The sequence below is a fragment of the Nilaparvata lugens genome, chromosome 1, assembly GCF_014356525.2.
Source record: "Nilaparvata lugens isolate BPH chromosome 1, ASM1435652v1, whole genome shotgun sequence".
Taxonomy (NCBI): domain Eukaryota; kingdom Metazoa; phylum Arthropoda; class Insecta; order Hemiptera; family Delphacidae; genus Nilaparvata; species Nilaparvata lugens.
This window is the reverse complement of record NC_052504.1, coordinates 14,189,893-14,215,899: the sequence shown is the minus strand read 5'-3', so window position 1 is coordinate 14,215,899 and position 26,007 is coordinate 14,189,893. Positions and strand designations below refer to the sequence as shown.

At 35.3% G+C, this 26,007-nt stretch overlaps 1 protein-coding gene across 1 annotated transcript; it reads left to right on the top strand.

The window, feature by feature from the left end:
- On the top strand, nucleotides 1-25,617 carry LOC111049224 (conserved oligomeric Golgi complex subunit 3; the record flags this gene model as incomplete). The annotated part of the gene is given in 14 exon segments (XM_039431118.1): nucleotides 1-55; nucleotides 8,403-8,522; nucleotides 9,234-9,341; nucleotides 11,995-12,162; nucleotides 13,370-13,608; nucleotides 14,192-14,410; nucleotides 15,395-15,534; nucleotides 15,964-16,124; nucleotides 16,833-16,965; nucleotides 17,680-17,855; nucleotides 19,622-19,748; nucleotides 20,391-20,593; nucleotides 22,673-22,852; nucleotides 24,422-25,617. Coding segments are annotated over 14 exon segments (2,404 nt in total), but the record flags the coding sequence as incomplete, so codon positions are not given.
- Nucleotides 25,618-26,007: the final 390 nt, after the last annotated feature.

Genomic DNA, 26,007 nt, shown 5'->3' with positions numbered 1-26,007 from the left:
AAACGTTGAATCGCCAGAAAATGAAACTTTTAAATCCATAGAAACTAGCGACAAGGTAAAGTATTTAATGACCTATTATATAGATAGCTAGTTGTTTCAATTACATTTTTCTGGCTCTGTGTGATCTGAGCAGAGCTTTCGACTGTGTGAACCATGGCATTCTACTTAAAAAGCTGATTTTCTATGGTCTTAGGGAGGACTCAGCTTGTCTCTTTCAGTGTTGCAAACTCCCAGACTTCCGGTGGCTTTTGCTGTTCCTTAGTGATCAATGTTAGGGCCTACACTGTTCCTAGTCATGTTGAATAAACTTGGATTTTTTTACTTTATCCGTCTTCCCAGCAGTCATGAAGCTGCAGGAGTCGTCATGATTTATAAGGATTATCGCCTGTGTATGTAAGTGTGTTCATCTACATATTCATTTAAGTAGTAGTTTGGCCGGTCTGTCAAATATACTCTGAGCTGCTTTACAAATACTCTCTTTCTTGAGATTGATTTTAGGTTTTCAGGACGCAAGTTGTAGAAAAAAGATCCTGCATAGGTTGGGGATCTGCTATATTTTCTTAGTCGGTGTTGAGGTAGATTTAGGTTGTGTTGGTTTCGCAGGTTGTATTTGTAAAAATCCGATCTCAGTGTGGGATTTCTCTCCTTTGCTTGCACTATTGATTCCAATATATAGAGCGAGATGACTATCAGGTTTTTGCTGCTCTTGAATAGGTCTCTGCAGTGCTCAATCCTATCTACACCTAATACCGTTTTATTACTCTTTTTTGGATTCTCAGTATTTTATCAAGGTTAGTTTGTGCTGTTGAACCCCAAGCCGCAATGCCATAACGAAGGTGCGATGCGAATAGTGAGTGATAGGCAATGAAGGCAGTGTCTTCATCTGAGATATGTCGTATTCTTCGGATCACATAGGCTGCTGAGGATAATTTCTTGCTCAGGTGTTCTATATGGTTCTGCTATTTCAGGTGGCTGTCTATTAGTATGCCAAGGAATTTTGTGGAGCTTTATGTCATTATGTTGTCATTTGTCTGTTCTGTTGCTGCGCCATTTCCTGTAGGTGTGAATTTGAGGTGGACTGTTCTGTTTTTATTCATAGTTAGTTGTAGTCTATTGCATATTGGGGTTACTTCCTCTATTGCCGGTTCGATTATTTTTGTTATTGGTGTGGTCTTCTCAGATGGGATAAGTATTGTGGTGTCATCCGCAAACAAGATGCATTTTTTCTCACTCTGTAGTTCTTTTGGAAAATCATTTATGTACACCAGGAAGAGCAGAGGTCCTAGTATGGGATACACCTCTGGTCACTGGGCGAAGTGAAGATTTGTAGGTAGTGGTGAAGTTGCTATTATGGTGGTCAATCTCCACATACTGTAGTCTTTCTGATAGGTAGTTCTCGATCCATTCAAGTGCCTTACTCTCAACTTTTACGATCACGGTTCCTCTTTGGTGTTTGCGGATGATGCCTCTCTACTGCTGTTGGGTGCCGAGCTTGAGCGGGTTTTGGAGACATCTGCGGAGCATCTACGATCTGCCACTTCGTGGTTTCTGGCTAATCAATTCCAGTTGAATGAAGACAAGACCCAAAGGATCATCTGCAGCTTGTCACGAGAATTGCGTGGCCCTCAGAAATGAGTGAAGCTGCTGGGTTTTGTCTTGGACAGCAAACTCAGCTGGAACAGTCATATTCATATATAGCAGGTAACCAGCCGACTCTCCCGCATTTGCTTCCTGCAACAGGCAGCGACCATCTTGCTCACTGTAAGCCCATCTTTGATCGCCTTGGTGTACTGACGGTCATTAGCCATTACATCCTCCTGTGCTATGTCAAGGGGATACAGCATACTCTAGCTGCCCGTAGTGACATACTCCAGTTGCGTGCTCCCAGGAGACGCCTTCGCCGATCACAGGCCAGTTATAGGATTTCTGCCCTAAAATTCTTTAACAAGCTGCCTCTTGGTGTGAAGCAGTTGGATGAGGCCGCCTTCAAGAGAACCGTCCGGAAGCTGCTGTGTGACAAGGCATATTACAGTGTAAGCAGTGTCTCGGGATCGCTGCCATCTGAACGGTTACAGTATGTTGAATTACGTGTTTTGAGTTTTATGACGCCATCGATCCCACAAGTGTGGGTAATGATAAAGCAGAAGGTATTAAAGGTCTAACCACCTCATTAGTTCAATAAAAAAATTTAACCTAGATAATAATTTCCCATTACTGTATCTATTATTATTATTGGTTTATTATACATGTCATGGATAGTGACGAGCACCATATCGACAATAGTCATACAATAATAGATCACAGGCAAAAAACAAGACATTGGTACACAAAACACAATAATTGTACATAATAGAACAACTCTCATCATAATACAAATAACTTATATCTCATCATAACACAAATAACTTATATCTAAGACCTAGACAACATTTATAACTAATGCAAATATTCAATGGTCGAAGATACTTCGCCACTCATAAAAACATTTCTCTAATAGCCAACATTTTAGATTAGTCTTGAAGCTTTTATATTCTAGGGTAAACAGTGGAACACTTTTTTGCCAATGTAATTTGGGTTGTGCTCATAAAACCCTGTCCTGTGCTGTTCAACTCTGACTAAGCCCCTGTATCTTGTATTGTGTTGATGAACATCCACACCTGTCATCCAATCATCTTTCATTTTATAAGCAAAAATTGCCAGATGGTACAAATAGAGACTGAGACTAGGAACCGTCAAAATTCTATTATCTTTGAATAGCGATCTACACGAGAAACGGGGTGGCTTTCTAAATATGATTCTTAGGACTCTCTTTTGGGCACGGAAGATAGAGGTAGAGAATCTTGATCCTCCCCACAGCAATATCACTAAGACAGTAATGACTCATAATATCCATAGTTATCAGAGATCACTGCCTCATGAACTAATACCCTACTGAGCCTGGACATTGCATACGCAGCTGAGTTTAATCTCCTAGAAAGAGATTGAACTTGGGAGGACCATGTTAATCCCTGATCCACAGAAACCCCCAAAAAATCAGTTGCATCAGAGGGTAGTAACCCTTTTGCCTCAACCTCAAACTCCAATTGATTTATAGGAAGTCTGTGGATTGAGAATTCAATGAAGGTTGTCTTTCCTATATTAACTTCAAGCTTATTTTCAGATCACGACCTTGTAATTTCAGCAAGAACAGCATCACCAATAGCTTGTAATTCAACGACATTATTCGCCGAAACTAAGAAATTTGCATCATCAGCAAATAAGACAGACCTTGCTGACGGCACATTACAAGGGAAATCGTTCATGAAAACAAGGAACAACAAAGGGCCCAAGATCGATCCCTGCGGTACTCCCTTAGAGAGGGAGCGTGGATGTGATTTAAAAATCTGATCAATCAGCTGCCCCTGAGAAGCCCTCACCTTAACCACCTGACTTCCTACCCCTCGAGTATAATTCTACAAGACTCAGTAGATTGCCTCGGATACCATAATAGTACAGCTTCTCAATCAAAATTTTATGGTCAAGCATATCAAACGCCTTTTTGAGGTCCACAAAGAAGCCCAACACCTTCTGACCCTGATCCAGAGAGGAATAAACTTCACTCACAAACGATTCCAATGCCTCCACTGTTGATTTATTCTTATGGAAACCAAATTGGCTGCTCGAAAACAAATTATTGCTCTTAAAATGGTCATAGATTGCATCATAAATTGCTCGCTCCCAGGGCTTGGAGACCGATGACAGATTGGCTATCGGCCTATAATTACCAACCTGGCTTTTGGATCCTTTCTTGAATTTTGGCTTGACCCTAGCTACCTTGAAGCAGGATGGAAAAATGCCCACATCACTAGAGAGATTGAACAAATGAGTCACAGTTTCACTCACCTCGTTGAAAAACTCCTTGAAAATTTTACATGGTATCTCATCCAGGCCACTTGACATCTTATTCTTCAGCTTATAAACAGTGACCATCAAATCCTCCTCCGAAAATCTAGGGATCCCAGAGAAAATGACATTTCCCGAATTGGCATTCACCAACAATTCATAAAAAATTCACTGCATCAGTACTAGCAACATCACTCATACCACCCGCAAAATAGTCATTTAATGCATTTGCAATAACAGTGGGTGAATTCAGAGGGAGGGAGCCCATCTACAACAATTGGGAGATGAGAAGTTGTAGCCCTGCGAGCTGTCTCTTTTTTTATCAAGTCCCAAATTACTTTTGACTTGTTATTTGCGTCACAAATGAGTCGCTTTGAGACGTCAGCCTTGAGGGAATGGATGAGGGCTCTAATCTTCCATGAGACAAATTAAAAAAAAATTCTAAGAGACTCGCTCCGAGGATAGATCCTGATGAATAACTCCAAATCCCTCTTCATATCACAGAGACTCTTTCAGGATTCAACCAAGCTTGCTTCCTTGTATGATTTTTTGCTCTCATCCTCACCAATGGAAAAGCACAGATGAAGGCATCACTATACTTACTCATGAAGTAGTCCATCCTTTCATCAAAGGAGCTATGATCAGTATAAAGAGGGCCCCAGTCACATTTAAGGAGGAAGTTAGAGAACCTGTACTTATTTCTTGAGGAAAAGGATCTCAAAACAAAATCACTATGCTGTATAGATCCCTCCCCCAAAGAGATCACAAATTCCTGAGCCAAATGATCCGACAAGGAGAGACCAATAGCCTTTGCAGAGACTGACTCAACACATTCCGTAGTGATAAAACCATTATCCAATAGCGATGATGAATTATATGCTAAACGAGTTGGCTCAGTAATGAGACCCCGCAAGCCATGAGAGTTAAAGACCGACAATACCTCCAGCCCCGGAATAGAGTCACCCAAAAAATCCACATTAAAATCGCCAACAATAAGTATTCTCTCAAATCTTCCAAAAGTCGAGGTTAAGAGATGATCAAGATTGGTCACAAAAGCTGCTATATCACTCCCAGGTGGCCTGTAAACACACACAACCAAGAAACACTCATTGAAAATTGATGCCGAAGCCTCAAAGTCAGTCTCACATACTCCCGGCAGAGAGTACTCTGATACTAGGATTCCTTCTCTGGCATAGATAGCAACGCCTTAACCCCTCTTTGTCGGCCTATTGAAACAGCAGACGAGAATAAAATTATCAATACCCACTGTCTCATTCCCATTCAACCAAGTCTCACTTAAACACAACAAATCTACTCTTTTGATCACATTATCGTCTTGAAGTTTTTCGATATGAATGGCCAGTTCGTCATTCTTGCTCCTAATGCTACGAATATTATAGTGCAGTATGTTTAAAGTTTTCTCATTCCGGGGAGGTGCTTGATTAAGAGCTCTAGTTCTTGCCTCAGCCAGACAATCAATTGAAATGGGTTGTGATGCTCCTTCCCTTCTTCTAAAAAAATATTATGTCTATTAGAAGTGACAACTGGTATTTTCTGAATAATGTCCTCAATATTATCAGAAGCACCACCAAGGCGACTGGGAATAGCATTTGCAGAAGTGTCACCCTCCAAATTGTCTTCACTGGAGCAAATATGAGTCTGAGAAAGATTATCCTGGTTCTCATCAACTTCAAAGCTCATTATAGTTCTATTAAATAAGTTTTTTATAATGTTTGAACCTCTCCGATTAAGATGAAGTCCATCCTGAGCAAGACTGCGACCCCTTACCCAACAGTTTGGATCCACAAACATACAATTCTTTTGGCCACAATGTCATTCAATTACCCCATTTATTGCATCGATGTACCTATAATCAGTATCCCTTCTATGAAGCAGACCACTGACCACTAAGCTGCCCAATTGGAACTTTGATTTAGCCACACTGATAAGATGCTCCATTTTGTCTCCCAATTCATCAGGTGTATTAGATCTCCATACATAATTTATAACTACATGAAACAACACATCATCGTATACATCTTCAAAATCTGAGAGCTTTTTTGGCATTGAATCTATATTGATTCCAGAGTATGATCTGAAAAAAGAACCTTTCATTGATTTTCCCCATTTGAAGTGCTTGATAATTGAATCACCTAGCACAAGTGCTCGCAGGCCTGGCTAACGTTTCTCATTTGATTTGGGATCAATCATCTGAGAATCCTGAAGAACCAAGACTCCAAGACTACTCAAAGCCTTATCACTTTTGTATTCCCGAAGATCATTGTTTAGGATCTCGATTTTGTTTCGCAAGCATAAGTTATCAGCTTGATAGTTATCTAGATTTTTAAATTATGGGAGCAGCTTGTTACTTCTTGTAAGGCCTTCGTGTGGCGTTCTGTATCTCAATTTTAGCATGCTTATCTTTGTTGAAATATAAAAAAATACAACTCCAGAATCTATTCACTTGTAATTTTAACACTTTTGATAGTATTTCAGGGTAATTCTATTCTTTATATTTTTTTGTGAACGAAAAATAGAATCAATAGAACGAAAGCAGAATCAACTAACTATAGATGTCAGTGAGGAGCTGCTGGGTTTCATGTTGGATATCACCCTGATATCGTGATAAGTGGCATGGCTGAATAAAGTGTTGACAATAGCTTGCCCTGCATGAGGGCATGATTCTATTTGATTTCAAGTCAATATCAAGTCCATAATGAGGGTGAATAGATTACAAGGACAAGTTGAGAGACTTAAAAGACCTGTCAGTAACAAAAAGTCGAAGAATTCATATTATCTTGGTATAGGTCCTAAAAATAGACGGTCAAAATCAAGTTGAGAAGTTATGTCTCTCGGAAGTACCTAGCATATATACCATGGCTCATCAATTAGCCATATCAACTGTGGTATTGTGCTGTGAAGATTCTGCTTCAACAAAAGAAAGAAATCTTCCTATTTATTTAGAAAAAATCGACAAATTTCAATGATTTCTTAAATTTAAATTCAATTTTATTGCTTATTATGATTATTGCACAAAACACAATAAAAAAATTGTCATTTGAACAAAATGTCATGCATTATTCTAATTTCTTATAAATCTTTATGATTTAATTGTTAATATCGGGGACCGACCTTCGCTCTGGAGTGCATAAGCATGAAAAATTTATTACGAAAGAAGAAATTATAATAACATTCATACAGAAATGTTCCATCTAATAACAGTAAATTGAGATTAATTCCCAGAGGAATGCAAAAATTTCCCTCACAAAGGCCCAGTTGCACAAAAGCCGGTTAAATTCTAATCCTGATTAACTTCACGTGAATCAAATCAGAGATGACCATTTCAAAAAGATGGATCCACTGGAATTAATCAGGATTGAAAATAACCCGGCTTTTTTGCAACCGGCACTAAGTACCTGATTGAATGATTACAAAAGTTCAACAGCTGAGTCATAATTTTGACACAGTCCCACACACATGAACTCGGTCACTCACTTCCATCACCTACAGACGACGAAATAATTATTGTCAGATGTTTTTCCAAAGATGAATAATAATTATCCTTTTAATGTCCTTCAGCGAGTTTTCCCAGGGATGAGACCTAGTGCAAACGAATCTTTATAATTATAAACCTACTATGTTCTGAATTTCGTGAAAATCGTTAATGCCGTTTTCGAGATCCGGTGAAATACAAACATATAAACATCCAAACATCTAAACATATAAACAGAAATTGCTCGTTTAATAGTTTAGGATATATTAACTTATTCTTCTATGTATCATGTACACATCTAATCACAAATATACACACATGTAGGTCAAGCTCAATACATTAATCAATGATGACTACTCTTTAGACCTACTGGAATCTTTTGACCTACTATCAGTTATTAAACATGTCAAAACATAGTAAAACGGCAAAGGTAGCATTAAGCTTGAGAGAATTGAAAATAATGCATGTATTTAATTGGGTCAACTTGGCTTGGTATTTAGTTTCTCAACTGAAAATTATTCTTCATTATACTAATATAGCTCACATGCTCAACTCTATTCTCCTCTGAGGACAAGTGAATAAATCCATTTACAATATTAATATCGAATCATCATTAGGTTCCATCATGTTGGCAGTCCAGAAAGAGAATTGGATCAGAGTAGTATGCTATAGTCAAGTTTGAAGCTACTACCTTCGCCGCTCCACTATTTTTTGACCCTAAGACTAGAAACTCTTTTCCTACTGTGGCTTTAAAGTTTTCTACAAGCTGCCTAGACATCTGAGTCTTTGGCATCCTGACTTTAAAGTAAAGTTGAAGTTGATTTAGGTAAAACGCTCTCTATGGGTTACAAGAGTTTTTTTGAAGTCGCCTTGCACATGCAATTTTTACAATTCAAAGTTTATTCTTCAATTTATGTGACACACCCTATCCGGCTCTGCTGGTATAAGTTGAAGTGTATAGCTCGTGAAGAACAACCAGCATAAATAGGTTCTGATAAAATACTTATTCCAAGGTTTGTTTTTTCAGTTTTTGGAGTGGTATAGCAATTTGGAAGCAAAGTGGATTCACAAAGATGATGCTGTCTATGAAAATTATGTAAAACAACTATCTGAAGAATATGAACAGTGTACAAACCTCTTATTGCAGGTATGTACAATTTATCAACTGAAAACTCTTCAATACTATACTAATAGTGGCTCACATGCTCAACTCGATTCTGCTCTTAGACAAGTGGATATATCCATTTACAATGCCTTTTATCGAATCAAGCAATCAAGCCTGTTGTCCTCTCCCAATCATATTTTGATTATGATTTGCGATTGTCAATGGAATAAATAAATAAAAATTAGTTTCCTTCATGTTGGCAGAGAAACATGGTTAAAAATTTGCAGGCCATATTTATTGTTCTGTTCATTTTCTACAGTATTTTGTAGATTTATGTAAATTGTACCTTAAAGAACGTATGGACAATATTAAATTAGTACATCCATTCATACCGTTTTGTAAATTGTTTCAATTTTGCTTTGAATTATTCAATTACTTCACGTTTTTTATGCAAATAAAGTAATATTATTGTAAGCTTATCTTATTCTTGCATTATTCATATTCCGTTTTTGTGGTGAAACGTTAAGGAATTGGTGATCAAATTATAAAATCCCAATAATTTTATGATTGGCATTATTCACCATTTTGAATTGGAAGTCTTATCATCCTATGGAATATAATAGATGAATTATTTTATCTAGATTGCTAGAGTGCTTAGGTCCTTCATCCAGCAGCTGAGCAGAGCGTATAGCTACTGTTTCAATTTCAGTTCAAAGTCACAGAAAATAAAACGTTTTGTTTTTCATTTTTCAGGTTGATTCAGCATTATCCAACCTCAATCTACTGAGTAAGAAATATAAACAGGTTTCTAATAAAACAAATTCATTGCATCAAGTTAGCAACGACCTCTTAGCTGAGCAGGTGAGAATACAAAACTTCTATTAGTGTGTGATCACATTGGATTCGTATATGTACAAGTGCACACTCGATCATGCATGACTAAGCGTGCAGATGAGAAACAAAATCTGGAAAGAGCAATAGGAACACTCACACTGAACGCGTGCACTTACTGGTTGCGTTAAATGTGAGCAGCTACATGCAATTCACAACGTGTTTCAATGCCATTTTCCAAATTTTGTTTTCAGGTTTATGCATGATCTGACGTGTACTTGCACATATACGAATTCAATGTGAACACACCCTAAGGCCGGTTACAGAGCTCGACCGACCGTCAGTGCGTACGTCAGTCGCGCTTGTCTTTTCCATAGAGATTCCATGTATCCGTACAGAGCAGGACTGACGGCACGCATGCGCACGGTCAGGACCATGCGTTTTATAGAGCGTACGAATACCATCGGTCGAGCTCGTGCGCATCCGTTCCATCGGTCGACTGATGCGCTATTGAAACAAATAGAAGCGATCAGTAGCCCGATCGCAACATAACCAATGTGCTGACACCTCTGCCCGACAATCAGCTGATATTGAATTGAATAGCATAATGAATGAATTCAATTAATAGTGTCATATTTGAATTCAGAGTTTTTCTATAAATTTCTTCAATCATTTCTAAATTTTTTATTGAAAAAATCATATATTAATAATATTATCTACATTTATTTGACCTTAGCTTAAAGTGACTGCAAGTATTCCCAATGGTGATACAAGCTCGAAATAACTCATCAAAATTTCTGATGGACATTCTGAGGTAGTTGAAAAATGTATCTTCACCCCAAGCAATGATGTATATACTGTAATGGTACTAAATTCCCTTTGAAATGCTCTTTGGGCGACCATCGGATGAACTTGATATCTACGTCTTTTAATCTTTCGTTTACGAAGATAATAAGCTGCAATTAAATAATCTGTGAAGGCGTCCATTTTGTGAGTCAGAAAAACTTATGTATGTTCAGGATGGTGCATACTCACTGACGGTCGGTCGAGCTCTGAATGTGTAAAACTGATTCATCGATGCGTACGGTCAGGATGGTACATACGCACTGACGGTCGGTCAAGCTCTGTAACCGGCCTTAGAATTAGTCACTTAATGACATTAAATTGATTTTATTAGAATGAAAAGTAATATCAGTGTAGTATTTAAGGCTGTGCAAAGACTAAAAATAAACTTTCTACTCGGATGGATTCTTCATGGTATTGTTGATCTAGTAAAACAAAAATTTTCTGAAAATATCAATTTTTGAAAAAGTTATTCAATTTACCAAAAATAACTCAACTAAAAGTTATTTTTGGTTATTTTTAGTAAATTGAATAACTATCTTAACAATTGATATTTTCAGAAAATTTTTATTCTACTAGATCAACAATACCATGAAGAATCTATCCTCCAAATCTCATGGATTTATCTCTTTCCGAATTTGAAATGTTCTGTCCCAAAGATTTAAACTTCAGGCACTCATATCTCAAAAAGTAATGATCGTAGAAAAAATGTTTTCCTGAGAAAACTTTTTTATTTTGATAGCTTAATGATATACAAATAGAAAAACTTTGAAAAATATCACGAGTAGAAAGTTTATACTTAGCCTTTGCCCAGCCTTAATTAAGTGAACACCATCTACAGATAACATCGCAGTACACATTGACATATAGAAACGATAGCATAAGTAGATATCCCGTGGTATAGGGCGTTTATGTCGCAACTTTTACTGTTATCCAAGCCGATAGTTCACAAAGTTCTTTCCTATGCAGCTGTGTGACGCTGGTAGTCTCTCAAATTGTGCCGTTCATACACTATCACCCCAACAAAACAGTAAAAATTGACAATAATCGACAGTAATCAGCTTGAGATAACAGTAAAAGTTGCGACCTAAATTCCCTATACCATGGTATATCTATTTACGCTATTGTTTCTCTATGACATTGAATTAAGCTATGTGTTACTATGCTGATTTTTGATTGCTGTAGTGACATGGACACGTATGAGTTTTTCAGAGGATTCCCACATAAAGCCTGGGCTTGTGCTGTGGTAATAAGAGTTTTGTCGGTGAGAGATGTGAACCTACAATATTAGATGGACTCCGAACCACCAGCATATGATTTTCTAGCTCATGACTGTGTGTGTTAGCAGAACTGGCCTTATCCTTCCAACCGAATAACTAATAGTACAACTCTTATCTCAGTTTGTGCTGTTAATCTCTACACTAGTCATATCATTGGAATATTCTATTATAGTTCATTTATAAATTCCACACCAATCACATAATTTACTCTAGTTTTTATTTGATCAGTAAATTTGGATCGAAAATAGAATTCCAATGTAATTTACAAATTCATTTTTTCACTGAAGGTGATTCCCACATGAGCTCAATCTATGCCTGTTCGTGATAATGAGAGATTAATGTACCTACAGTATTAGGTGGGTTCCGAACGACCGGGAAGCGATTTTAAAACTCATGAATCATATTCAGAGCAGTTGGCTCAAGCGGTCACCCTTCTAATTTTGATCAGATTCTCCATGTTATGCCTTGATAATGTCAGGGTTTCTGAATCAAATGATTCTGACTGCAAAACATCTTCAGCTCCTGCTTTCATAAATTGACGTTCATGTTCTTTTTTCCAGACCAAACTAATGAAAATCAATGATGATGTAACTGAACGACTTCATCATTTCAAGGCTATATTTCAGATAGCACAAAGGTTGGATTCACCTACTTTGGCTGTAACCAGTCCTACATTTTCTGATCTACTTGATCAGATTGACCAGGCAATTGGCTACATGAAGCTGCATGTAAGTAGAACTATAACTCATCTCAACTGAGATTTTATTTATTATCAATATAAAATTCTATCATTATGATACATTCAAATGTTAATTTTGGGAAACATTGATAGAATTGTAATATCTTAATTACTTGACTGAGACTGACAGTTCCGCCTATGTAATGAGCTGGATGGATGAATAAACTGATGATGATAATATCAGATAACCATTCTAACATTTACTAAGTATCATTCTTCTAAATTGAATTGAACACTTAATATGAAAGATATATGTTTTTAAATTGTAGTGAAGATTTAACGTTTGTTTGAGAGTTGGAAGAACGTTCACTGCTGTTAAACAAAAATGATTCCTTCAATAAATACCAGCGGCACATAAAATAGAATAGATTGGCAAACAGATGATATCACCAAACTATCGATTAATAAACTGTGGAGTATTATGATTTATGATGATGGTGTATAGCCTAAAGATGTCCTATACAACAACCTACCACTTGGTTTCTGGCAGACTTGTTTGGAGCTCCATAATTCATACAGCTTCATCGTTTATTTGAGGTGATATCCATTTTGCCTGGTATTTCAAATTTCCCAATATTTCAACTTTCTTAATTTGTGTTTATTATCTGAAATTACCAAACTATCTTGAATAATATCAACTCATTGCTTGAATTTTAAAAACACTTTTTAAGTGAAAATGCACTTTAATATTAGTAGTGCCGATCGTTTCTACCTAGTTTGGGTCATCATCAGACTCAGGGTTACTGATAGTAAGTGCATTTTCACTTTATAAGTGTTTTTAATTCAAGTTTCATTTTATTAGTGAAAAAGTATGGATATGCATCATACTTATTGCTATTTAAAAACAAAAACCTAACCTCCTTGAACTTTCCTTTTACCTTAAATAAAAGGAAAAAGAGCTTCCGTATTGTCCACGGCTTCCTTTCCTTTTACCTTTAAAACATAATTGAAAATTATCTTTTATGTTATGTTCATCTAATTCTATAAGCAAAACAATTTGAAATCTGGCCGATCTTAGGGACTCTATTTGTATGGTACAAAGTTGGCATTGAAAATTACTGGTACACTGTGTTATTATTGGACACTGAGCATGGTAAAAAATTTATTTGAATATTATTGAGTATGTACATTTGAAGAGACTGCATGACACATATTTGTACTCGCAATATGCAGATAATTTGTGCAATATTGTTTAGGACAAGTACAAAGAGTGTGCAGTGTACAGTGCGCGCTACCAGCACTGCCTGGCCAAGGCGGTGTCGCTACTTCGTTCGTTTGTGTTGAACACGTTTGTGGCGGCGCGACAGCAGACGCATGCGCAAGCGCAGGCATGTCCTACATCGGATGCCAGCCACTATGCGCGTTTCCAGGCCTCCACCACCCGGGTCAAGCCGCTCTTGGCCATGATCGAACAGAGGAGAAGTGTTCTACCAGAGTAAGTGCACATATCACAATCAATTACATTTATTCAATTCATTTATCTATGTATATCTATGCGTATCTATGTTATCTATGTTTGTTATCTCTGCATATTTTGTATTAAGAGTGGACATTCTTGTCTAAACTTCGCCACGTCAACAAAAAAAAGTCATTCTATTCTATATATTTCATGCCGTAAATGGGGTTATGTCGAATGTTAGATGTGTAGCCGGACGAGTTGCATAAACTGGAGGTCCAACACTTCTCAAGGTCTCAGCAGTAGTCAGAGTCGAGTTGGAATGTGAGTGGGGATGTTGGACTAACTCGTGGACAACCAGTCGGAGTGTGAGTGGTGAAAGATCCGACTAGCGGTCTTACTATGGGTACAACATTGTTGTAAAGAAATCGGATAGTGAATGTCCCGCTTTAGCCATGACATGCATTTGGGAACCTTATCTACTTGAAGTGACCATCTTTACTTCAAGGTAATATCTTCACTTCAAGTGACCATCTTTACTTGAAGATAATATCTCCACTTCAAGTGATCATCTCTTTTTCAATTGACCAACTATCATTGATTGTTGTTGAATTGGTTGCAGGTATGAGGAGCTGCTAGTCGAGTTCCAGCAATGCTACCTGGATCAGCGACAACAGCTGATGAAGCCGGCCGCCGAGCAGACAGTCGAAGAGTTGGCAGAGACCTACCGAGCCGACTACTGCTCGTTCACGCGATCTGCCTGTGCCTTCTTGATTCACGTGTCGCAGGACGAGCTTCGTCTCTATCATCAGTTCTTCACCCAGCCAACACCTTTATTCACGTATGTTCACAAACTCAATGCGGTGATTAAGAGCCTTATGCCAACTCTACGTTTAACGCTAAACCACGTTAACTTGTGGATATGGTTGCATTTATCATAATGTGTTTCAAACGAACAGCTGACATTTCTCCGTTTAAACCGAGTATCTGCATACGGGCCTTAAATATTTTTATTTGATTTGAGTTTCAATTCATCTTAATTTCCGGTTTATATATACAGAGTGTTCCACTAATGGTGTAACAGTCGATGACCATAGATTCTACATACAATTTGCAACAAAAATGTCTAGTACAATTTTCTTATATCGACCTTAGTTTTCGAGGTATATCAATTTTCGATATTTTTGAAAAACGTCAATAACTCGAGAACTATCAGTCAAAATCCAATTCTGAGGATATGGTTGGAAAGAGGAAGAAATTTGCAATTTATATAATGTGTTCTTTTTTGAACGTTTTTGAACTTTTTATGAACGTTTAAACTATATAAAATTTAGCTTTAAACTCGTCGAATGTACCTTTTTCAATTTTTAAACTATTTCTATCAAAATTTGGGAAAGGAACAGCTTTGGATTTGATATTGTACGATATTCGAATCTTCTCGGCTCAAGTGAACACCCGTCCAGCGGGAATAGCAAGCAACGTCTCCTATATTATCTGAGCTATTTGATCCTAGTGTGGCCACGAACCCAACTGTTTCCAAAGAGATTATTAAGCTACTTGTAAGAATGACATCCAGTTTTAGGAAAGTTCTATATTTTTTTAGTTCATCTAATACATAACTTATTTAATGCTCATTCAAAACTTCTTCAAAACTGCTGTATTGTTTTATTTTTGTAATTATTTGCTGTTTCAAATTCTCTCTCATGAGATTGATAGTCAGGAAATTTATGTCGTATCTATTTTCATCAACGAATAGTTAAATTTGTGCATAGTTAATCAATACTTTCAGATCACTGTAACTCACGAAAAAATTGTATTATTACAGGCAATATTTGGAATCAGTTTGTATGAGTTTATACGACAAATTACGTCCTATGGTTGTCCATATGAAGCACTTGGAGACTTTGGCTGAACTCTGTTCGATTTTGAGGATTGAGATGCTACAAGACCACGTGCAAAATAACAGTGAGTTGCTATTATATTTTACGTATATTATATTTGTGGTAATTATAATAATAGTTTAATTATAAATTTTTTGAACGAAATGTTTATCAATTCATTTCTTTTCTACTAATTACGATTCGGAATTATTCATCATACTTTATCAAAAACGTGATCTAGAAATCATACTGAACTAACTTTACTATTTCCATACTTTAAATTCAATGCATTCAGACAGAATACGCACAAGTATGAGTTCCAAGCTAATCCCACCTTGTGTGGGACTCACAATTCCCGAGCTGAGATTCAACCATGCTGGGGCATTCCACACTCGTGCGTTCTCAGTAATTCTGTTACATCTTTAAAGCTCTTGTGTTATTTCACTGAAAATTAGATTTTAGTTTACAATTGAGTCATTGAGCTACAATAATATCATAATATCTTTTTTTACAGCTGTTGCCTTAGAAGCGTTTGGATCAGTTGCTGAACAACTTTTGCAGGATGTTCAGGAACGACTTGTATTTAGAGCCCATCTCTACCTAAAAACAGATATTGCTATGTACAGGCCTTCTCCTGGAGATTTAGCTTATCCAGAAAAGCTTGAAATGATGGAGGTTTGTAAAATGTTAATAATTTTAATTGATGAGACTATTTCAACAATAATTTACTACTTTATCATACTCAATCATTGTCATTTATACTAGTATTTTCTAGAATCAGTTTTGAAACTTCATAATTTTACCTGTAATATTTTGTTTAAAAAAACACACTAATTGACTCTTCTGAGCTCTAGGACTTGAGGGTATTTTTTGTCTGTCTGATAACTTCAATTCTATTCTTAGAATAGAATTCTCCACAAGCTTCAACAATAATTAACAATGCAGTTCATCGATCGAACATAACCAAACCAACTCGTTCAAACTCAAAAATATTTGATCAATAATATCTCTAAAGCTATTCAAGTCATAAACTTTTTTATCCCATTGAATTGATAAGATTTTTCCTTAAGATTCAATAATTTACAAACTAAAATTTGTAGATGAAATTGTAGTAAAATTTGATCTAGGTAACGATGAATTTCCAGAAGATTTATCATAATTTCATCTCTTCAACAAAATTCAAGAACTATTCTTAGAAAGTTAGGTGCCACTTTTTCTCTTTGTGCGAATTTTGAAGTTCTCTATGACATTTAAATTCCACACTTTTCAACAACTATTCAGATACTTTGGATTTAGATATGGTGCTTTTTTAGTTCATGGAAATATGTATGATAAAATCTTCAAGAATACTTTCCTGAAATATTTTATTGTTTTTTGAAATAGAAAATAGCTCAATCACTTCACGAACAGGAATTAGTCGCCCTTAGCAGGTGCGAATCCAGAGCTTCTTTGATATCGATTGGATCGTCCACATCGCAAGAGGTCGCTCATCTCAACTCACAAAGAAATGCTCTAAGTAAGTCATTTCAAAGAATTCTTATTATGTATGCATTATAATCAATTTGTGTCATTGTTTTATTTTGAATTTAATGGCGATTAGAATTCAAAAACAATGGAACATCTCAACATTTGCTCATGGCTCTATTCGTGTTTTAAATGGTAGCTTAGATAGTGATTGGTTGTAGAAGGAATAAGAAAAAAAGCGAGTTGATAGAAGTTTGTGTTTCTTCCATGGTTCAAATGTTCTCAAATAACTCAATATTATTTATTATTATTAAACGAAAATCCAAATTAAATGCTGTAATTCACCCCGAAGACTTCTGCTACTGCAAATATTGACAACAGGGTTAACAGCTAGATGGAAATTCGATGAGCGCTACTATTAAAAAATTATTTGCCAGCCCGGAAACAATATTATATCGTTTCAAGTGGTAATTGAGTGAAATACTTGTATTTATTCAAGCATGTATTTATTCAAGCCATCTAAATTCGAAATTTATAGTTTCCATGTTCATTTTGAACTAAAATTGTATAGGAATTGTACGTGAGAAACTAACCTTATCTTAGACTGTGTCATCATCTAAATTTGGAAGAAAAATAGCACAAGGATTGCCTTATTATTTACTCGTATCTACCAATGTTATTACATCAGTGTCATTTGTATCGTGAATAAATATAAATAATAAATGAATATTCTGAATAATTATTGTAATTCATTTTTTTGTGGTAGGTTCTCCGGGAGATTTGCATGGAATGTGGTACCCTCCTCTACGAAGGACGTTGGTCTGTCTGTCAAGACTGTACAGATGTGTTGAAAGGCCTATTTTCCAAGGGCTCTCTCAGGAGGCTCTATCCTTGTGCATTCAAAGTATAAGCGAGGCTGCCGAAACTATTGCATCAACCAAGGTAATTGGCTTAAAATTAACATGAAATGAATGTTTACATTTAAATCACACCAATCTCAAAACTTTTTGTCAATCAGCCTTTTGGATGCAATTAAGAAAATTACAAACTGGGTATTTAAAGTATTTAGGGCTGGTTTCCGAGCTTGGGATTTAGCTAAGTTCTAGACTTTAACTGGCTTTAAACTCTGGAGTCAGAAAATTGGCTTTCCGAGCCAGAGCGTTAACGTAGTCGAGGACTTAAATAGACTCTGGAGTTTAGAGATCACGTTAGACCCTGGAGTTTATAATTTTGCTTTCTGAGTGAAGGGCTCATAAGTCCAGGATTTGAATTAGATTCTCGCCTCTTTCCGAGTCAAGGATTTATCATAAATTGTCAAGTCCAGGACTTGAAACAGCGTGATTTTAAACCCTCGACTGGGGTAGGGTTTAAATTCAAGTTCTGGACTTAACTGAGCAAACACAATTCAGTTATTGTTTTGGAGTAGATAAAAAGCCAAAATAGATGTCATATAATACCTAAATTATTTGGATTAGTCCATCTAAATTCATAATTTATAGTTTGCAAGTTCATTTTGTAATAAAATTGTATCAGAATTATGCGTAAAAACTAACCTCATTTTACAACTGTGACATAACCTAAAAATGTTCAAGCAAAATAATACAAGGATTGCCTTGGAATTTATATTCCAATCTGAATGTTATTAGTCAATGTCATATTCAAAATATAAATATAATAATAACAATAATAAATTATTATTCCAGTTTTTCCAAAACAAATACGTTTTCAAACTCAATAGCCTGATGAAATTTTTATTCTAAAATCACTGGTTAGGATCAATGATCAATAATAGCTTAACGTAAAATGAAATGTTAATACATTCACCTTTCGACGGTTTTGCTTTGAATAGGCCCACAAAGAAATCGAAACGTATTTTTACAAAATAGTTTGGAGAGCATGCTCATTTGAATTATCCCGCTGCAATCAGCTGTTTCCGTTTTGCTATAATGCCAACAATACAAAGCAAAATATTGTGAATTTCCCTCATGTTTACTGCGTTAAAAGTCCTGGACTCAGATAAGTCGAGAACTTGATAGACTCCGGAGTTTAGAAGATAAAATCGTGACTCAGAAAGTCAATTTAGACCCGAGAGCTTATTTTAGTCCTGGACTCTGTAAGTCCAGAACTTATAGATCCCGAGCTCAGAAACCGGCCTTAAGTATTAAAATTTATTTCAAAATAGGTTATGGGGGGAGTCATTTTTATTTACTTTCATAGTTTTGGTGGGGCTTGGTGGGTTAAGGATTGCTGCAGTAAAAGAATTACTAAATGTTTTTCAATAGAATTCAGCCAAGAGAGAAGATACCTTCCTAGCTTGGACATATTTTCCACATGGGTAGTAATATTGCAAGAATTTATTTCGTATTATATCTTTATTGTCATTTCTAGTGGTAGATTTCTCTTTGTAATGTGTATTATCAGTATTTATTGTTGTAATTTCTCAACAAAAGATGCATTTTTCTCTGAAATAAACTACCTTTTCGAACTTTATCATTTACGTTTAAAGTATTACTATTTTTATATATATTCCTGGTGCAAGTGTACGTATTGGAGATTTTCAGTTATCGCTTGATAGTTTGAGATATTGTGAGACCGGAATCCGAACCGAACTGACAGTATTGTAAAGCTCAAATTTTATAAATGGCATCAAAAGAATAAAGTTGATGGCGTGTATTAGCTTTCATGTTGTTCCATATTGTATTTTCCAGAGCCCAATGGATGGAGAACTATTCAAAATAAAACATCTACTAATTTTGCGGGAGCAGATTGCACCATTTCAAGTGGACTTTGCTGTCAAAGAAATGAGTTTGGATTTTAGTAAAATGAAAACGGCAGGTAATTGTGCACTGTGATATCATATTGTAATTTAAACTAATAACAAGTTTAAACTACACTTGTTTTTAAAATATCATTACAGAATTTTCCTGTGTTCTTGATGGCATTTGACCGATGTTGATTGATTTTTAAAACATGCCATGAATTTTAATATTTTAAACTAGAATGAAATAAAAACACACATATATTTTCAGATCCTAGAGTTTATATATATTTGACAATATATGTGTTTTTATTTCAATATGGAACGGTTCTACAACATTGACAGTGACTCAGTCGAATGTTTAAAACTAGAGAAAATAGTTATTGTATAAATATAAAGAAAAATAAAAATCTCAGTACCCTTTTTGAAATATTTTATCACAACATGTTTCGGACATTCAAATGAAACTTGCCCTATACAGAAAAGAGATAGTTATTGTATGTATGCATAGTGCATAGAGATGTATATTATCGAGAATTCCCAGAATTATTAGAATAAATAAGCGGGGGAAAAACATAATTATCAATCACCCTTAGGAAGACATTCATCAGTTTTAATAAAATGATTCAATCATTATCCGCTATCTCTATTTCTATACAGTTTATATTTTTTAATTGAGTACCTGATGCCCGAAATTTTAATGGCGTATTTTGTTGCAGCATTTGATCTGCTACAGAAACGCGGATCTTTGTTCTCCAGCGATTCCCTACTTCAATTTCTGTTGGAAGGATCACCTCTTGTTCGCGAGCATTGGCTCGACTCAAGAAAGGATGTCGACAAAAATCTCAAACATTCTTGTGAGACATTCATTAACCATGCCACTCATTTCATTGTGGGGCCACTCACATATTTTCTGGAAAAGGTAACTCTACTCTAAAAAAACTCTAACTCTTTTAGGTAACTCTACTCTTTTTTGTCTCAAAAAAGATACATTAATCAATCGATGCTTTTCTGTGTGAAGTATTCTCTTGATTTATTGTACCAAATTATCACCATGGCATGTTACTCTTATTTTCTCCACTCACTATGTTATTGAATATGATTCACAGAATGGGCTTACGCTCAGAAAACAAGAAGGCATACAGGGACTAGATTTGTCTGCTGTCAACTTATTTGAGAACTAGTAATGTTAATGACTCATGTCATTCGAATTATGAAGAAGTAGTCATTTTCCTACGTTGTGTTTAATAATGCACTTATGTTTCAATACTTTGTAAAATTTGACAACAAGTTAGAATAAAATTTATGGTTAACATTTTCAATTCTATAATAGGATGTACTCCAAGTTGAAATGTAATATCTATTAAAAGTACAACTTATTGGAAGTTATACTGGAAAAAATCAACAACAAAGTTTAGTTATTTACCAATAGTTCAAGTTAGGATGAAAACATTGGAAGGAAAAAAATTGAAAATCGAAGCTTTACACTGTTATTTTCCATTTTCCTATTTAGTTAAGCACTTTTGTTTCAATGCTTCCTGCCATGCAAAGATTCTGTTGAAAATGTCGATGTAACTGAACTACTATAGTGTGGTCCACGTTATAATGGCAGTGGATAAAGAAAGAAGAATAGCGATGCCGATTCTCTGCATTAATAAGTTATATTTCTACACTGTCAAAAACATAATTGTCATCGTTGTTGACCTAGAAAAGGAGAGTACCACCGGCTTTGTCGAATGATAGACAAGCATAGCAAAACCAAAGTTGATCATATACTGTCATTATAACGTGGACCTCACTATAAGTGAAGATTTCTGCAACTCAAAAACGATTGAATCAAATATTATTCCGCATCAGATTTAAAATAGCAGGAGGAAATTAATTAACGCTACTAGTATAAAATATTATTTTGATCCAAGACTCAATTCTAACATCTCTCAATATCTGGTCAAACGATTCTACACCAGACACCTCTGTATAGTATTTGTGATTGAACCGGTTTTATCCTTCCATCTTAGATAATTGGAGTCATCCCTCCACACAGGTTTAACCTAAAGAGGGATGCACTGTGCACATTCATATTTATGTTATCGTATATTATGCGTGAAAATGTTTTGTATTATTATTAATATCGGGGCACCGAGCTTCGCTCCGGGGTACAAAAGCATAAAAGCATAGTTTATAATATTTATTTATTTATTGATAAAAAGAACACAATTATTTCAATTGATTGGGGAAGGACCAACAGGCACAGCCCAAAACTGTTTCTTCCCCGTATTTCGATTTATACACTTTAAATACGGTAGTCCAAAAAGTAGGTTGAGGTATGTTCCATATACTTTTGAATTCCAATTTTCATTCCAAAATTTGAAAACAGAAAAGTTCGAATTTAGATTTTTCACAAACCAAATTTAATATCAAAATAACACTCACTAATCACTTGAAACTGTAAACTAATGATTAGCTTTGAAAATGTTGATATAGGTACTCTAATTTGAATAAAAAACAATGGATCTTGAATAAAATCATAATATTGTTGGTCATGTCAACAAATCAGATAAGGTTGATTAAGTCGGTTTATCTATAATTGCCAGATAATACTTCTCATGATATCCGCTGATTGATTGCAAAAGTTCAACAGCTGAACATAATTCTGTTCTCTCCCACACAGGCACTCGCATCTTCCGTTATCAACAGACAACAAAATTATCATGTGTTTTTCCAAGGATGAATAATTATTATCTTTTTTATGTCCTTCAGCGAGTTTTCCCTGGGATGAGACGTAGTGCAATCGAATTTTTGTATCATAAACCTACTATGTTCCAAATTTCGTGAAAATCGTTAAAAGCCGTTTTCGAGATCCGTTGGACATAAATATATAACCAAATAAATATATAGAGAAATTGCTCGCTTAATATAATAGAATATTAATTTGAATATTTGCAATATGTTTGTAAACATTGTAAACTTGCAGTGAAATAAATGAATTGATTGTTTTGAGGTGGCACAATACCAAGGAAATGATTTGAGAAACGAGAGCTGGGCTCGTGCGGCCCAAGTCAGTGCAATAGTGCAGGGTGTCACGCGCAGCATCAAAACAAGGCTGCCCAGCATCCAGCGATCCATGCAGCTCTACTTGGCCAACAGGGATACTGAGTTCATCATCTACCGCCCTATCAAGGTACCAGACAATTCAAAATTTATCAACTACAGTATTATTATAGTACAGTGAATGTAGGTGATTCACACTCAGAATCATACCTGTTCTGTTACAAATCTTCATCAGTAATCAAGATAATAATAATAATTTCTCTGGATATTGGATGACACAACCAGAGGAGTTTATTTATAAATTCAAGAACATTACATTTTTTATACATTTTCAATATAACATTTACAATTCAAAGTTTTCAAAATTATACCTCACTATATAATAGAATATTATTGCAATCTATTCTGTATTATGATGAATTACTACAATGAAGACTAAAATGTAAAAATCCTGAAAGCAGGCTGCATATTGCATAGTCTTGGTTCAGATCCTAGAGTATTGTTTACATCTTTTTGTTCTCAATACTGTTTTTAAACTTTTATTATTCATTGAAACACAATTGTTCAAGTTCCAATTTCAGGGTGAGAAATAACAGACTAGACCCTGATTCTACCCAAGACTCTACCCTGTATGAATGTTGTAGATCATTATTGTAAGAACGACTGTCGTCATCTGTTCTATTTCTAGTTCAGGCCATGAATACAATCGTCCATGCTTATAACCTCAACAATGGCGACAAACAGTATTAAATTTATTGTATTACTGCAGTTGTAGAGAAAATGCATTCAATTTGCGCATAAAGCTTCTCCATCACTTTCGAAAAATTATCACACTGCTACAAGTCCCATGATTTTATTTATTTATTTATCCGTTTATTCATATACAAATACAATCCAGGTAAAAACAACAGGCATTTCCCCAAAACTGCTTCAAACCTTAATTTGGAATATACAGTCTAAAGTTCTGCTTGAATGATTGAGAACTCTATACTCTTATTAGAAAAGTAGATATTATTTCATTCTGAATTGAGAGGAAAATTGAACTTATTCGTCCACGATTGTCTGAATCTGAGAAAAAACTCATTAACACGTGCTGTGATTGGATTACCTACATCCCAAGTATACGATTTTCATATTATCTTGTTCTTGTTTGGCCTACTCTGAGAATTATCTGCATCCCATGTATACGATTTTCTTATCATTTTTTCAACTTTTCTCATTTCAAAGTCAACTTTGTAGGTAATAGAGGATTGGATAAAATTGCAGGGTGAATTCAATAATATCTTAAAGTAAAACTTCTGTATATATACTTTTCAGAATTTTCTTTCTTTCTCTTTATCCTTTCATCCTTCTTTCTCTTCCCTTCTTCTTCTCTCGCTCTCGAACATTTTTCTTTTTGTGAACATAAAACTGTTTCACTTACTCTATCAGTATAGTACTTTGTATCAAATACATAACTTGATTTTGTGCCAGCGCACAAATCTAGGTTTTGCTGGCATTGTCAGATTGAAAACGAGTTATCTTTAGAATCTATGTGTTGATTGGAATCTTATTATGTATTTCTTGCTTATTCATTATTTTTATGATTCATACATTCTATTGTTTTCAATTTGATGAAATAAATTTGAATTTGAATTTTGTTTGGCCTACTCTGAGTATTCTTCTTAATTTCGCTAACAGTGTGTCTTTTTGTCGACAGAACAATATAGTGGCGACTCTATCGAAACTGCAGCAACTGTTGAGTAGCGGCACAAGCGGCTTCACGCCCGAGGACAGAATAGTGATAGCGTGCCCCACTCCCGAGCAGGTCACCATTCTATTATCATCCACGTCGCTTGTAGCCGCTCAAAAAGCAGCCGCCTCTGAAGATGTGCCCACAATCAGTGAAAATACAGAACATGATAACAGTAGTGAAAATACAAGGTCACAACTTGATGAACGAAATCAGAATGGCAATAGTGAAAGTGAAGTTGTAAGTAATGACCCTACCGTATCATCGAATGCACAAACTGAAGACTCTAACCGGAATTTAGATGAAAGTAAACCTACAGAAAATCAAGTGAAAACTGTATAGTATTTGCAAAAATCTTTAACAAAAACACAGAAATAGAATAATAAATAACTAGTGCCTCAAATAATGATGTCTTACAGTTGAAGAGGTAAAACTGTTTTTAAAAGCTCACAAATATTGCTTTGTTATACTTTTACCAGTATTTATGCGGCAACATTGAAAAATAATTTCTGATTTATCCATCATGACAATTTTGTTGAAGTGCACTAGCTATTTGGAAAATCAGTGAGACAATTTCAATTCCAAACCTGGATTGGAATTTAAAAATAGTATATCCGCTTCAGCTAAGAGCTTTATCAATGGAAGTAGAAAGATTGCTAGTTTTACAGGCATAATCTACTGTTTAAAAAGTGTATTTGATGGTTTTGAGAAAATATTGTGAATATACTGTGATTGAGATTTATTCAAATATTTATAGTGTAGGTTGCACAAACGTTGATCAGATTGAGATCTACAAAAATGATAATGGAAGTGGTCCAAGTAACAATTGAGCTAGATTCCCATTTATCTGAGTCCGTTTCCGGTTCAGTGGAAACATTCTTCCCATGAATTCTAATAAGACTATTAATAGCTGTTCGGTCAGGTTGAATAGACATAATCCCATTAGAAATCATGAGATCAATATTTTCACTGTACCAGATACGGACACTGATACTGATGTATGTGAATCCAGCTTTATGCTTTTACTGGGTTGACGATTGAACTCTGATCGACATTAGTGCAACTGGCATTTTACTGTTGCAATTGAATTAATAGTTTTAGGTAATATTTATATAGAAATTGAGTTTTATTTATTGAAATAAATTATAATTTTATTCCACCAATTTATATTTTTATTGTATAAATTATATTTGCGCAAGGTTCATTACATTTAATCGGACAACCATATAACTAAACTAGATAAATTACTAACAGAATTAATATCAACTAAATCATGAATAAATTACTTGCACTTCTTCTCTACTGGAAAATTAGGCGTGTTGGAAATTTTTATTCTTGTGGAGAGAATTTTGTTTTTTCTAAGCTCAAATAGTACAGTAAAATTACTATTCCAGCAAAATAAATCAAGTAGATTTATTAATTATTGTAAGCTCATCAACAACTAGTTTTGATGTTACTTGCGATTAAAAACGTATCCAAGATACTCATTGACCTTACGACCTATCAAAACTTCAATAAATAGGGTGATAGTTGTATCTGAGGATTCAGATGAT